This window comes from Heliangelus exortis, chromosome 14, assembly GCF_036169615.1.
Source record: "Heliangelus exortis chromosome 14, bHelExo1.hap1, whole genome shotgun sequence".
NCBI lineage: Eukaryota > Metazoa > Chordata > Aves > Apodiformes > Trochilidae > Heliangelus > Heliangelus exortis.
This window is the reverse complement of record NC_092435.1, coordinates 7029177-7045279: the sequence shown is the minus strand read 5'-3', so window position 1 is coordinate 7045279 and position 16103 is coordinate 7029177. Positions and strand designations below refer to the sequence as shown.

Sequence of the window (16103 nt, the reverse complement as noted above, 5' to 3'; positions counted from 1 at the left end):
ACTTTAAATTATCCAACATCCCACCAGTGAGCTGTTCACTGGCTTTTTCCTGAATTGGTTCATGTTTGATTCCAGCAGTTAGTATTTTGCTTTTTGCAATGAAATTGTCTCCAAGCCTTGTGTGGGGCTGTTCCCTGCCCTGCTGTCAGCCTTTCAGGGTAGGAGAGCAATGCTGGTACCACCCGTGTGCCACAGGGGATGAGGAGCAAGTGGCAAGTTGGTTTAGAGCTTGGTTTTCTACCTTGTAGCCTGGGGAAGTGCTGAAACTTTCCTGTTTTAAAAGGTCTTCTCTGGCCCCTGTCCTTGCCTGGCTCCTGCATGGCTGCTGGGTCAGGAAAAGCTTCTTCTGCCTGGAGGCTGCAGCCACCTATATGTTGATGCATTAAATATGTATGTGTGCAATTTATACCCATTAAATATGGATATATGCAATATATATATATATATATAGGTGCATTAAAAATATATATTTATTTTTGCTGATGGGCTTTTTCTCAGGCATAGCCAAAATCCAGGGAGCTGCTGGCCGGGGGGTTGGCACAAGGCTTCAAAGTGTGTTTGGACATTGATCTGAGTGGCCACAGACTGGGCAGGGGGACTGGCTGGGGAGGGGAGCTGGTCACTACACTACCAAGGGGCTTTGGTGGAAAGGCAGCAATCCTGGGTTGTTCTTTTCCTCCCCTGCATTGTTTTTCATTCTCTGATAGCAATGCTTGCTGCCAGGGATGCTGCTCAGAACCAATACTCTGTAACAATCTTTTTTAGCTCCTTTAGCAATTCCTTCTGCACATGATTTGCAGGATGTCCATCTCTCTCAGGCGTACTTGTTGCTGCCTGTTGGCTCTGGTCATTTTTTCCCCCAAACTGTAGTCATTTTGTTTGAAATGAAATTCTAACTGCAGCCAGCTTGCTCTTGACATCCAGCTGTACCTGATAGCCTTTGTAGTTCTGAGACATTTGCTGCTCTCCTTAATGAAAGCTTAATGCACTGGGTTTGATCCAGCTGTTTGTAAAGGGCTTTTTGTTTTCCTCCTGCAACAGAGAGGAGGAATAAGCACCTGTGAGGCTGCCAGAACTGGGTATTTTGGGAGCAGATTGGGCTTGTTATTTTTGTCCAGGACATGAGCAAGATTCCTGTTCCCCTCCTTTGTGGCTCTGGATGAGCAATGCTCTGCTGCAGGCTTTTTGCTTTGTGAGTTCAGCTGAATTTTTCAGGATCTGTAGGTGAAAGGGCCCTCGGTCTGGCCCCAGCCTTGTTTTCATAGGATGGTATGCAGGGGGCTTGATAATTTCTAGGTGAGTGTTTTCAAAGGATCAGCAAGTAGTATTTAGGTCTGGCTTATCTTAAAGTGTCCCTTAATAAGATTTTAGAAGACTATTGAAGTGGAAAACAGAGGCAATGCTTAATTGGTGTTACTTGTTTGCAATATTGTGCACTGATTTGCAAAACAGGGACCCTATTTTTCTTGTACAGTCAAGGATCTAGAAAAGCTGAGTAAGATGTGCAGTAGGCAAGACAAAACAATTTGAAATGTATCTTTGGTATTACAATCCAAGATATTTTCAGCAGTAATAGAAATTAAGTACTGCTAGACTGCAGTGATGCTGTGCTCTGTAGCCCGTCTCTCAATTGGCTTATGAGGGGAAAAAAAATAAAAAAAATCTCACTGCCAGGAAATTAAATGTAGGGAAAAAAATCCACTTTGTGAAGAGCCCTGACATCTTTTGTGATGACTTTTGTGCAACTCCTCCTCAGCATCTGCACAAAGCCCAGTGGCTGCTGTCTGGGGACCAGGGGTGATGCAGCTTGGGGCTGGAGGAGGCTCAGGCTGCACTGGGGCACCCATTCACCATAACCCTGCTCTTTTGGGGGCTGCAGAGTCAAGCTTAAAATGCAATATTAATTAATATCTTTTTGGCTTTGGTGCTTTGCAAGCCCGTTTTTTTTTCACTCCGAGTTGTGGAAGGTTTTTATTCCTCCCCCTCTTCCTTTCAGCTCACCTTTTCTTACTAATGTTTGCTCAGGGAGGGAGCTCTAGTAAAATTAGCTGTGCTGCCCAGAGGGCTGTCATCCCTGTACAGCCAAATTAATACTGCAGAGTACATCATTTCCATGGGGTGGTTTCTTTTCAGTGCAGTTAAATGGATGGAAATGAGACTTTCCACTTGACAAATACCCTTCTGGTAAGTGCAGGGTAGGAAGATGAGATGCACAGAGGGAGGAAATGTTGGGGAAAGGCTCTTATCTTGATAACTGTGAGAGCAGGAATGCCCTTCTCCCGGTGCCTGTCTGGGACCATCTCCTGGGATGCATCTCACTTCTGCCCAGGATGGGTTTGCTTCTGCTGGGATGGACCACACCAAAACCTCTTGTGTGCCACCAAGCCTGGCATCCTGGTGCCAGCTCAGACTCCATCTCTGGATCCCTGTGGATATGTGGATTTCTCTGCTGGTGCCAAAGCTGGCTGCTGGGCTGCTGACACTGCTCAGCCCTGGGTGCTGCCTACTCTGCTGGAGCTGCTCTGCAGCCACTCTGCCCAGCTCGGCAGGAACATGAGCCAAAAGGATTTCCTGAAGATAAACAATTCTAGTCCACATGGTGGGGATTTCTGTCCTGACTGGGTGGATTGCACTGATCTGGTATCCTGGTGTCTGCAGCCCCAAGGATAAATCTGTTGCTTACTATACTGTCCAGAGATAAAAATACCCCAGATAGGGTCTGTGTTGTATGGAGCTGCTTTTGGCTGTGGAACAAGGGATAAAGTAGGTGATTTCTCCCTCTCTTCCCCTGTGTATCTTCTGGTACTTCTGTGCAAATATTTCTCTGCAGTACAGCAAGGGGAGGGCTGGCAAACCACAGCTTTTACTTTTTTGGAGTTGGAAAAAATCTGAACCAGCGTGAAAGAACAGCCAGGGGGGCTGGGACCTTGGGTACCCTGAGATGCTGGAGCAGGACTTGCTCACCGTGTGATGCTGGTGTGGGTCTCGGGTTCCCCCTGCATCCTGGACCTGCCCTCCTATCCCTGTGGTGGCTTTAGCTGGGGAGGAGAAGCTTGACCCTGGGGGGATGCAGGCTGGGTACCAGCCCTTGCTCCTGGGCTGCTGTGGTGATGCTCACCCTGGCAGGGAGGTCTCCAGACTCTGCCCTGGTGTGTAGGCAGCTGGGCAGGCACACTTCCCCAGGGAGGGAGATGAAACTGCTCTGGGAAACAAACTATTTGCTGGCTGGCTCTGAAATGCTGGGAAAACTTAAAAAGGGGTGAAATGTCTGTTGGTGGCAGAGGTCAGAGTAACCTTTGGCCAAGCTGGGACACATAACATAGTATTTAAGGGTTTTTTGTTGTTGTTGTTTCCATAACTGAAGAGCTCAAGCTTTTGGAGGACCAGAAAGCAACAGGAAAACCAACAAATTATAGCTCTGCTGGCTGATGCAAGCATTGACAATTGCAAACTTGGAGATTTTTTTTTTTTTTTTTTTTTTTTTCCAGTTTGGTCTTACTTTAGTTTTTGCCAGGGCAAAATCACTGCTCTGAAGAGTTTGCTGTCCTGCTAAAATAGCTGCCGATGAGCAGACATATGTGCACAGCTTGAGCTGGGGAAAAGAAGAAGGAAGAGGTTTAAAAATGGGAAGACCTCTATGTGTTTGCTGTGTGACCTCATTTGGGCTCTGATTCAAAGTCCTTTTTTCTGTTCTCGAGTTTGAAGTGTTCCTATGAGCCTGAATTTGATATGCTGGCAGCGTGCTGGTCGAACTTTTCTTCTGGACTGCCAAAAATAAAAATATGCTGCCTGCATCTCAAGATGAACAATGGTTTCATAACCCTGGCTGCCAGCAGGGCAGGGAAAAAGAGTTGAAATGCTGAAAACTTCCAAAGGTCGTGGTTCTGTTTGAACAGGAGCAACAGATTTTGCACAGAAGAGCAGCACTGAAGTTATGGCATCCTGATCAGTAGCTGCTGGCTCGTGGGGTTTTGTTTTCTCTGTCATATGTTAACCTGACTTTTTACAAAGTGCTGCTGAACTAAAGCTGTGATTGGAGATGCTGTGGTGTATTTGCTGGGAAGATGCAGTGCTGTGTGATCTGTGCAAGGACTGTCTTCAGAGAGAAAAAGAAAAACAACCAAACCAAAACCCACCCCAAAAAAAGCACTTTTCATCTCTCTTCCATGTGCACGGTACACTCTGAGTCTGCGAGAGGGCTGGGCTCTCCTGTAAATGTATTATCTGGGGGGAAAAAACACTTGTATTTCCTCTCTCCACCCTTCAAGAAATCTTACAAGTAGCCCTTTCCCTTGTTCACCCCGCCCCGCCGTCTCTTTCTGCTTTTATCAGTGACTTTGCTGGCTAAGTCAGCTTTTCCAGGAAACTCAGCCTGGTTGGGCTCTGCTGTTCTCCAGCCCCTGGTGGAGGTGACCTTCTTGCAAGCCCATATGGTGAGGCAGCGTGTCCCTGGGACACAGGGGACATGGGGATGGGGACCCTTTGGATGCACCTTGACTTGGATGAAGATGGTGCAAGCTGGGTTGACGGTGCTCTGATAAAGAACATCATCAGAGGAGGCTTTGTCCTCCCCAGCAGGGACCAGGGACAAGGTGTGGGTGTTGAGCCTCATCAAGTGTTGACTATAGTTTAAAAAAAAAAATTATTGGTCTTTTTCTGACAGCTCCTTTTCTTCTCTTGCTGTATGTTCTGCTTGATTTGGGGGTTTGTTTTGTCCCCCCTCACCCAGGCTGGATCTGGCTTGCCCCTGACAGTCATCCTGTGGTGATACTGTTCTCTCTCTGCTTGAAATACCAGTAAGAGCTTCAGCCTCAGCAGAGGAGAAGGGGGTCTGGTTTAAATTTCAACCTTTTGCTTTCCCAAGCTACCGGCCTTCCCACTTTGCTTAGGGATGAGCAGCAAATATCCTCTCCAGTGGGAAAGGAGCTTGGAGCTGTGCTCACCCTCAGCCCTTTCTCTCAGATCTGTGGGGTTTTAGAGTTTTAAATGCAATGTGGTTGGGTTTTTTTGTTATTCTTTTTTTTTTTTTCTGAGGGCTCTGCATATTTCTGACCCTTTCCTGCAAGTGTAGGGGAGAGCAGTTGAATTGATCCCAATCGATGGATTTCTGTCTCTAAATCAGGAGAACTGCCTAAAAATGTGGTCGGTGTGGGTAAGCATAGTCCAAGCTGCTAAATTATTGTATTTTTTCAAGGCATCACTTGTTCTTGAATAGAAATGACTAAGGACAATGAGTAATAGAAAAATTGGCAATAAAAAATTCAATTAAAAATGTATGGGTTGGGCAAAAAGGTTGGTGTGCTGAGTGACTTTGCACGGATGTTTCGGAGACATTACGGTAAATTTGTGGAATCTTATAAAATTGTAGATGTGTTTTTTATTGGTTCTTCTGGAGCTAAAAGAAACAGGAGTTAGAACAGGCTGTTTTGGTTGGCTTTTTTTTTTTTTTGTAAATCAGGTTGTCTTCTCTACTACTTTTATGATAAATGGAACAATACGGGAGTGATTAGACTTTAAACTATTCGTGAAACCTAAGCCAAGTAATGTGATTTAATCTTCTGCATATATTTAATATAAGCTGTGATTTCATTCAAATATTTGAGCTTTGTACTGGTACTGTGTAATTATCTCTGGTTTTAGCAAATGATTTTTTTTTTAATGCATATGGGTTTTATTAGGTCTTTTTTCTATGAGTTATTTGTATTTACTCTGTGGCTTGAGCATATCTTCAGCAAACATGAAAAGAGTTTCTTTTGATTAGTTCTGCTTTAGCAGCTTTCTGAAGCTCTAGTAAATCAAATGGTGTGGGTTTTAGTTTTTTTTTTCTCTCTGCCACTATTTTCTTGCTGGAAACAAGGCCAGCAGATAGCACAGACACTTGTTTTCCATATGTGGGATATAATTAAACACTGTTTTGCAGCTGCCCTAGAAATAGCCTGTGAAGAGTGACTGCATGTCAATGGTGGCTGCAGAGCACAAGTTCACCTTTCCTCTTGAACTTGGTCTAACTCCATTAATTTTTACCCAGGCTTGCTAATTTTTACCCAGACTTGCAACTTTTATCAAGTGCTGGCAGAGTCTTTGGCTGGTGATGTGATGGATTCCCAGAAATTTGGGAGGGCAGGTGCAGAGGAGCCTCTCTGGGAGGCACTGGAAGCTGTGGTGCTGGGGCAAGAGGTCTTTGTGGAAGAAGGGCATGGATAGAGGGAAAGAGGCATGAGGGAGGTTTGCTCAAAGTCAGGTGAAGAATTTGGGGAGTTTTGTGGGCTGCAAATGTAATTCTGCCATCTCTACATAATGTTCCAACAGCTTCGAGTGTTAAATGGTGTTGAGTTATTAGTTGCATCTCTGGATGTTTTTAGCCCTGGTCTGATGTCTTCAAATGGTACCTGTTCCTAACTCCTTAAAGGAAAGTTTACAGCAAAAAGCCAAACCTCAGCTGACCTTCCACAGGCACACTGGTGTGTGCAGATGGGCTTTTAAAATTTGGACAGTGCAAGGAAACAGCCATTATCCCTAATGCCTTCTTTTCCAGACTGCTGCTTCCAGTAATAAGTGGGCTTTTTACAAAGTTGACAGTACAGGAAGGTTGGCTTACATTAAAATATTTGAGACACATGTTCTGTATGGGAATTTCTCTGTGGGACGAGTAAGGCTGGACAGCAGCACAGCCCTTTGTCCTGCCATGCCTGCAGCAGAGATGTGTGCCCATTATATAATAATAAAATTATAATAATAAAATAAATGCTGTTATTTATTACTGTCGTGCCCAGGGTGGGAAGCAAAGATAGGTAGCAAGCTGCCAGCTCAGAAAGATTTTCCTGGTAGAACACCTCGTTTTGATCTCCTGCGATTTGTGTTTGACTCTCTGGCTGTTGTCATCAGATGAGCTCTTTCAGGAGAGATCTGGTTTGGATGCCCTGCTGAGAGGTTGACTCACTGGTTGTCTTGGTTTGACACTGGAGGAGTGGAGCAGGAGCCCTGACCTGAAGCTTGAAGAGGTGCAGAAAACCCCCTCATTTTTGGGGGCTGATCTTCAAGTAATGTGAACAAGAAAGTGGCTCTTCTCCAAAACACCTCCTCCTCTCCCTCCTCAATTCCTGGGGTGTCTCATGTCCCCTGGGGTGCTGCTCTGGTTACTGGGGCAGGGTATGGCAGAGAGGGGTCTGGGGTCACCTATCAGCATCCCTAAACCCTTGTGGCCTTGTGGGAGGATGCAGTGATGCTTCCCACCATGTGGTCCTGAACTCCTGGGCAGTCTGGCACCACTGACCCATTTGGGTAGCTCTGGTTCTGCCAGCACTCCTCCAAACACCACGCCTTGGGCAGAGGGAGGTGATAAAATGCATTTGGGGAGGATGTGAGTGTTTATTTTCTTAAATAATCATTTTGGCACCTTGCCTTGCACCAGCTGACTCCCACGCCCCACAGTTCGGGCTGTATAAAACCCCACTGGGCAAGGAGGCAGTTGCTTGAATTGTATCCAAGTAATATTTTCATTTTATTTTGCCATTGGTTTTTGAAAGGCGGTTGGGAAAAGTCTGCTTAATCCTTTCCTCTCTCATCTGCATATGTTAGGATTTCCCCCAAAGCCTGGCAGTTACTCCCTAAATCTCCTCCTAAGTCCCCGTTGGGAGCTGTTACTGAGACTCAGCAATCTATTAGCAGCCCAAAGAGCCATTCCAGGTGGGATTGTCAAACTTCTGACTGCCCAGCTGAGCCAAGGCCTCTTGTCAAAGGTCTCATCAGGGTGTGCGTGTGCCCCCTGGGAGGTGGGAAAAGTGGAGAGATGTGGCTGGAAGCATTCCAGCTGCTGCGTGGCTGTGAGATGGTGACACTGTGGGGTGGGCAGGAAAATGGGAAACAACTCCAGAAGTGGTGTGGGGACTCTGGTTAGACCACAGAAAGAGTACTCCTCCCTCTGCTGCCACTGCTGAAGGCTCTGCACCCTGGAGGTGGTTGCAGTCATCTTTGTAGGAGATGCTTCAAGGAAGTAACCAAAGGGGCACTGAGGGGTGAAAGGAATTTGTTGGTGATATCTTGGGTGGGACTTGGTCAACTAACACACCACACCTGGGGTTTGGCTTCTCTTCTTCACATGCTCCAGGTTTTCCATGGCTAACTGTGGATGGTCTTGCAGAGTAAATACCTGTGTATATTTTTGCAAGAGTGTTTTAACCAGAGCTCCCTTGTTTTTGTGGCAGTGCGGGTGTTTGGCAAGCCCTCACCCTGCTCCGTTGCAGCCAGGGGAAGCTTTGGTTTCCTCCCTATGCTGATGGGATGCTTGCCAGGCCCACCCAGCTTCATCACCTGCCTGGGGACACGATAGGGACTTCAGTCTTGGGAACAGTCTGTCTGTGCTCCCCAGCACTGCTGTCGTGCAGATGAATGGCTCTGCCTCTTGGTGTTGGGGTTTGGGTTGGTGGGACATGCAGCTGCCACCTCCATAATGCAGCAGATACACCAGGGACCTGGGGTTTTTTTTGTTGGGGTTTTTTGTGGGTTTTTTTTTTCAGAAGATGTGATGTTTGCATGTTGTGCTGGGGGGGGGACGACAGTGCTGGCTTTGCATCTGGGGAGGTGCAGGAACATGATGCAGGGGGGTGAGAAACTTTCTGATCTAAGCAGCAGCTTGTGGAGGTCTGAGGACAGCTGTAGTGTGAGCCACCAGCACACCAGGCTGGGTTTAGCCATGGTGTAAAATCACTTCTTTAATTAAAGATGTTGCAGACATTGATGGAGTGCCAGGGGAGGGAAGAGGGAGGGAAGAGCTGCAGCTTCCTTTGGGCAGAGCCTGCTCCTGGTGCAGCAGCATCCATTAAGTTGTTGCTGCTGTGGATATGTGAATGGGGCTGGCTTAAATTTCAATTATTTATTTTTTTTCACTTTCCCTAACAAGCAGTTAGTCCCAGGCCTTGCTGTCTTAGTGTGGTTGTTGTCAAAACATCTTTCCTACAGCTGGGTTTTGCTGGCAGCTAGAGTAGCTGCCTGCAAGGGGCCATAGGACAAACAGGATGCTGAGCTGGACACAGGGCATGCCAAGAGCATCTGTATGTGCCAGGCAGCTGGCATAGGATAGGGATTTGGCATTACTGGCACTTGCTCTGGTGGGCTTTCAAGGCAAACAAACTCTGGAGTTGAGGATTAATAAGATGAAGTGGAGAATGAACAGTGTCTGCTGGTGTTTCAGCAGCTCTGCTGCCAGCTATTGCCCTTGAACTATGCTAGTGACAAATGTATTCCCTGCTTCTGTTTTAAAATCCAAAGTCCTAACTGCAAAAACCCTAGCCTGGCCTAAGCTGACCCTTCTGTTTTTCCCCCCACTCTGTCTCTTTTTAGTGGGCATTTTAATTTTCCTTTAGAGTTTTAAATTCAACCTTGCAAAAGGCTCCCAGTGCCAGCCCATCTCCTTCCTTGGCTGAGAAAGTCCAGGGCAGAAAGACTTCCTTATGTGCAAAGTGGAGCCTGGGCAGAATGAAAAGCTGATTTTTAGAGTATTACAGTTTTATTTCCTTTGAAAATAGTTTTCTGATCCATTGAGGACTTTGCATGTGATGGGGACAGGTGGCAGGAATGACATTGCTTTGGTTTTGCTGATGACCTTGTGTGCCCTTCTTAGTTCCACCACTTTTGCTGGGGCAGAGCAGTGAATTTTCAAGGTTCCAGCTGCCTTATTTCCCCACGAACGGTGCATTCAGAAGCCGGAAGCTATTAATAGAAATATTTGACTGTTTTTTGGTTTTGGTTTTTTTTTTTTGAGCTAAAAACCTTAATTTTTCCTTTTCCTGGCTGCCCTTACAGTGTGCTGGGGAAGAGAAGCGGGTCGGTACACGCACCGTGGTGGTCGGGCACCGCCCGGTTTCGGAAACAGATGCGTATGTGGCCCAGAAGTTCTGTGACAACAGGATTGTGTCCTCCAAGGTGAGCTTGCTCTGCTCTTCTGGGTGCCTTGTGCACGGGTTCCCTGCTCCTCTGTGCACCCTGGCTTAGTTTGTTGGTTGTTTTTAAAACTGAGAAACTTGGAACTCCTCAGGGGTGGATGTGAAGGTCCCCAGTGGAGCAGCCTGGTACACAGAGCACCAGTCTCTTGTCTTTTTTTTTTTTCTTCATATCAATCCCAGTAGGGGTGCAAATTGGGTTCTGCTCCTCTTGGCTGGATGGACATGTTGGTTTTTTGGGTTTCTTCAGGTGAGGGTTTTATTTACTGTTTTCTGGTATTCCCTTTGGGAGGTAAGGACGGGTTAAGTGTAATAGAGCATGAGACAACAGCAGCTCAGATGTATAAAAAGGAACAGGGATTGTTTTCTAAACGGACAGAAAAATGATTTCCCTATTTTATTTTTTGTTTTGTGGTTTTTGGGTTTTTTTTCCCCCCCACTTCAGATGGGATGAAATAACCATCCTCTGTTTATCCCTTTGGATGAAAGGGGGAACATTCATAGGGTATTAATGCAGCTTTTGTATATGATGGAAAACTGTGATGACACCCACCTGATTTCAGCTTAGTTTTTTTCCGTGACATTCTTGAAGATGTTTCAGAAAATTTGAAGCCAGTTTGAGTAAAATATCAAACAAGTGACATCCTGTATTGTCAACACAGCTGGATACATATTACGTTGTGTAGGAGTCAGCATGTGCAGCACACAGTTAGGCTTCACTTTTGCTATACTTGAGCTGTAAAGGAGGGTTTTCCATCTTTCTTTTTTAATGCAGCTTGGATCTTTTTTTTTAATGTCTCTGGGCTGTCTGACTTTATATTGGGGAAAACTTCTGAGTCTAAGCATGTTTAACTTTTGGAACATTCACATTGATGTTTCCCTGCCACACAAGAGGATCCTTCAGAGAGGACAACTTCCCCTGTTTAAGTTCCCTCTGACAAAATGGTTTGTTTTAGCACTAAATTTACTATTTCCCTTATTTATTTTTGAATTTTGTGTCCTTGCTCTTCTTTTTCTGTTTATATTTGCTAGGCATGGAATCTTCTTACCTGACCAGTCCCAAGTGTTAAGTGGACATTGGTCTTGAGACTTGGCTGCCTATTATTATTTGTTTATTTGAGGCAGACTGAAAGATCAGATATTAGACCCTTTATTTTTCCATGTTGTTCTTAAGTTCCACGATTTACAAAGCAAATGATTCAGCAGCTGTTTTAAAATGATAACAAAGCACAAACAAATAATAAAACATTTGTATGAGCAACATGAGGTTTTTTAACAGAAGAGCAACTCTAAAATGGTTTTGGGGACTTGGGGGAAAAAAATAAATCTCTGTGCTGTACACTACCTCTTGATGAACTCATGCCTCTAAAAATGCCTCTCAGAAGTTGGTTGTTGAAACAGATCCTGTTGTTTTTCTCTTCTGCTCTTCGCCATCTCCAACCATGTAGTTTGGGTTATTTTGACAAAGGAGAGACAGTTGCCTACTTTGAAGCAAAGAAACAAAGCCCAGTGAGCCCCATGCCTGGGTCTGTGTCTGATCCCTCTCTTTCCCTGCAGTACACCCTCTGGAACTTCCTCCCGAAGAACCTTTTTGAGCAGTTTAGAAGAATTGCCAACTTCTACTTCCTCATCATCTTCCTTGTGCAGGTAAGAGCTTTGATGCCAAGGATGGGCTTTATTTATGTAAGGTGGTAAGCACAGCTTCAACAAGAAGTGAGGTTTAAAATTGACTCTGCTTGTAGGTGGCTTTTTTGGTGTTTTGTGGGTTTTCTTTGTTATGTGTTTACTTGGGAGCTATGTTGTAATTCTGACACACTGTCCAAGACATCATAACAATTAGAATCTTTGGGCTGGTCTGAGATGATGTTTGAATGACTGTTGAAACAATTAAAAAAAACCAACTCTAACTGTTTAGATCAGTCAAATTGTGGAAATACATTTGTTGCAATGGAATTGAGATCTAGTTTTTTTGTTCTGCTGCATAACTATGTATTTTCCCAAGTTATAAGATATTTTTGTATCTTAGTTATAGAATCATAAAATCATTTTGGTTGGAAAAGACCTTTATTATCTTCAAATCCAACTGTTAACCAGCACTCTGCCAAATCCACCTCTAAACCATGTCCCTAAGGCATTCAAGATAGAGACTGTTACTCAGTGAAATCAGGGAATGGGAAGCTTCAGGAACCTCCCTGCACAGACAAAATAGCAAATTTTATACATGGACAAACTTTTTCTGCTCTGCTTTCTGCCTTTGGTTAAGGGGAAATCCTGAGCAAACCTCAGTGTTCACTGTGTATACTGTCAACCAAGAAAATCAGACTGTCAAAATGGATTGGAGTGCAGTGAGTTTGGGACAAGTCACCTCAGTGCATTTGTTCACCTCTTAAATCCTGTACTCAGGCCTGGGGCTCAGCAGACAACCTGCTCTGGGGCATCAAAAACTCAACTCTAAAAGAGCAAATTAAATTAAGAGTAAATAATAAAGTAAATGAGAGTAAATAAAAAAGAGTAAATAATAAAGAGCAAACTAAACAGCTCTGTGCAGCTCCTGCAAACTTTCTGGCTTTTTCAGGGTTTTGGTGGGGCAGGTCTGGGGTTTCATTCTCTTCTAGACTGGGCATTTAAGAGATGAGTGTCTAAAATGTTTTATCCCTATGGTACAGAGCTGTGGCTCATAGTAATTTTGGTGGCTGCCACAGGAAGGGGGAATCTGAAGATGACAACTGGGGCTGACTGCTCCTGGCAGTGCTACATGAGAGGCCAATTCACCCTGGCATCTGCTGGCTCGCCTCCATCTCTTGATCTGTTTGGCATGGCTCCACTTTTTCAGACTGAATTTGTAATTTGCTTTGAACTGAAGTGATGCCCTGGAGTCAGGATGTCCTTTTTGTGTAGTTGGCCATTTAGTGACGTGGTATGACATTTTATCTATTGGCCCTCTGGCCATGAAGGACACAGGATAGTCTTGATGATGCTTATAAAACTGGTTGCAGTTTAACCATGTACCCGTGATATGCTGGTGAGAGAAGAGCCTGGCTGTTCCTCCTTGGTTTTCTTCTGTGAGCACCTTTAAAATAATGAAGCAACTCTCATGCTGTATTAGAGAAAAACCAAACCCAACCCAACCCAACAAAACCCAACCTGAGAGCACTAATACACTTGCTGCTGTATAGAGTAACTGACTATCCCCTTCTGGAGATGTCACTTGCCTTAAAAAAGTGCTCGTGGCCACTTCATTAATTTAAAATACCAAGGGTTATACCTTGATAAATGGCATCTATACTTAAGTCTTGGTGCTTATCTTTAAGTTACTTTAAATTAATGGAATTGCCCTATGTGCCTGAGGAGTATCCCAGTACTTGGGGAACTGCCTGGTGTATCTGCTCTACCTGCTGCTGAAAAATCTATCAAATTGTCTGTTACTGTGTGACTCCAAATGTAGCTCTTGTTTTAGAGAGAGAAAGTTTGTGCTTTAAGCATGTAAAACCTATTAGTGCACTAACAGGGATACAAATGGCTGTTTCTTTGGTTCATCTATTGCAACACTGAAAGCAAAAGGGGGAGTAAAGTCCTGGCCTGGAGTTAGTGTAGTCCAAGGGTGTTTGTAGGTAGCCCAAACTAATTTAGGAGGTGCCAGGAATGAGAAGTGTCCCTTTTGATTGACTGAGGTGACTTCTGGACTGTGGTCTTTAGACTTCTATAATGAGTTGGAGAGAAACTATTGAGTTTCAGGAAGATTTTGTCACTTGTGAGTAGATCCAAATGAAGCTGGTGAGGTCTTAAAAGGGCTAAAAAAAATAGCTTCAAAGGAGTTTGCCTTTGATGTTCTGCCTTGTTGCTCCTGTGTCCTTCAGCTTTCCACAGAAGTGAAGAGGGTGGTATCCAGCCATGCAATGCACAGGGAGTCCAATTTCCAAACATCTAAGTTATTCCAGGGACTTCATCTAATATTTGTGTTCATGTATCTGTAATACAGCATCTGTGTGGTCAGAAATTGTATCCTTTGGTTAAACAAACACACAAAACTATCTTGTCCAGTGCAGAAAACTCCTGCTCAGCAGCAGGAGGTCATCTCCCTTGTCCTCAGCAGAAGTCCAAATTCCTGTTGTATTCCCAAGATGTGTCCAATTTTTACAAGATAGCTTTTGGCTGACTGGCCTCAACTTCAGTGATGCTGCCCTGGTGTGTGGCCATCACGTGTGATGTGGATGTGCAGCACTGTCCTTGCTCAAGGTTGTTCCTCCAAAGTCTGGTTTGTACCACACTTTGTTTGTACACATTTTACACCCATTTGAAGGATCCAGGGCTTTGTGTTCCTTGAAGTATTTTTTGTGTTTATCTCAGCTTATCCTCAAGCTATTTAACTCATACCACTTACCTGCCTGCTTCTTATGGTGTTATCTCTTCCACTTCAAGATCTTCTGGCTCTTCTCTCTTCGGGTCCAATAGTGCAGGGTAAAACTGCAGTGTGCAGCATTTCATAGAGCTAAAAATTTCTACGAAGCTTCCTCCCAGCTGATAAGAGCAGTCCTGTCCTTAACACAGCATTTTATGGGCAGCCTAAAACAATAAATATACAAATGCTGCTGTTTGTGAGTGTGCCAGGGTAGCACAAACAAGTGGTGGGAGACAAAGTCCCTTTGTGGGGACACAATGCTTTTCTGCTGAGCTTCCCCATCCCATTCATCAGAGCCCTTGCTGTCTGCCTCTCGTGCTCTCATCCTCTCTGGGGACAGCAGGAAAAATGGCCAATTTTGCATGCCCTGGTTTGGAAGGTGTGGCAAGAGCACAGCTTGTCCTTCTCTTATGTAACTCCCTCCCATTTATCAACCTGTTCTGCTCTTCTTACTCTGGGGGCTGAGTCATAATACAGGCAGCAGAAGCAGTGGTTTCCCACAGCCCAGAATTTTAACTACCAATGGAGGGGTTTGGTTGCTCCTGCAGCCCTGGCTGAAGCACTGCACCAAGCTCAGGTTGGATCCAACTATCCACTCCCAGGCCCCTGTGCTTAAATCATGCTCTGAGTCCCAAGTTTGAGAGCTTGAAGGCAAAATGTGGATTTCTGGTTTACTTTAAATATTCATGTTTCATTTGGCTATTTTACAGGTAATTTGGGCTGATGCATGTTATTTTTTAACCTCTGCATGTCGATGGTTCAAGGCAACTCATGCTGTCCTCCCTCTCATAACCAGCTGTGTTTTTAGGGGTTCAGTTGTACCCCATCTTTACTGCCAAAGAAGAGAAGTGGCCCTCTTCTGGCACTGTGAGAAATGAGGATGTTTTTTACTTCATGCATTGACTCTGTCTCTGCCCCATCCTCCTTCCCTGCCTCATTTCTTTCCAGCACACCCCATGGTGTGAGCATCCACACTTTTGTATTTGTTTTTCTATAGCCCATCCCAGCAAGGCATTCATCCAGGCTTTTGTTTCCCACCAGAGCAAGGTCATAATTAGGTGTTAAGCTATTTCTCATAGGGTTTTGCCCAGCTGAGGACATGCTATAGTTTTCAGGAGGAGGCACTGTAGTCTCCTCCATCTCAAGGAGAGCACTCCTGGGGATGCCTGTGGTGGTCCTTCTCCTGTGCTCCTTCCATCTTTTCCTTCTCTTCTGGGCTGCAATTTACCCCCAGTAGGATGAGCACCCTTTTCCCCCCATTACTAGAGTTTGTTTTTTCTGCATGAAAACCAGTTGTCAGCAGTACTTTTTTCTCTTTGTAGGTGATAGTGGACACCCCAACCAGCCCCGTGACCAGCGGCCTCCCACTCTTCTTTGTCATCACTGTCACAGCAATCAAACAGGTACCAGCACCAGTGTGGGGAGAGGAGGATGCTCTTGGGGACATTTGGTAGAGAAAATTATGAGCATGTATTTGAATGTATTTAGGAGTCACCAAAATGGGCTAGTAGAGTTCTCAGAAGGTCAGATGTGTATCCTGGTGCTTTACAAGAGAGGCTGCATGTTGAGTGTGGTTATTGGTGTCTCTGGTTTTGTCAACACAGAGCATCTCTGTATGGACTGCTGTAAGCAAGCCATGAGGGTCAGTAAAGGTTACTGCTGTAGTTATGGCTTGACTTGAATTTTTCTTCTCTTTTTAGAAATGCCCTCTAAGTCTTTGTAGGATGCAGGGATGTGCTCCAAATATAGCCATGCTTGCTTTGCTC

General features: G+C 44.9%; 1 protein-coding gene across 9 annotated transcripts in view; it reads left to right on the top strand.

Moving 5' to 3' along the window:
• ATP11C (ATPase phospholipid transporting 11C) overlaps nucleotides 1-16103 on the top strand; it is a 56404-nt gene that overhangs the window by 7641 nt on the left and 32660 nt on the right. For 5 of the 9 annotated variants that reach the window (XR_011728565.1, XM_071757416.1, XM_071757417.1 and 2 more), the window contains exons 1-4: nucleotides 4877-4966; nucleotides 9802-9921; nucleotides 11496-11585; nucleotides 15660-15740. Coding sequence is in view for 8 of the 9 variants with exons in the window: in XM_071757416.1 (XP_071613517.1) it covers nucleotides 4892-4966; nucleotides 9802-9921; nucleotides 11496-11585; nucleotides 15660-15740 (366 nt within the window). In the remaining variant the exon portion in view is untranslated. Of the gene's footprint in view, nucleotides 1-4869; nucleotides 5153-9801; nucleotides 9922-11495; nucleotides 11586-15659; nucleotides 15741-16103 lie in introns of those variants that run through there. The other 4 variants (XM_071757419.1, XM_071757421.1, XM_071757423.1 and 1 more) reach the window with 2 other exon arrangements.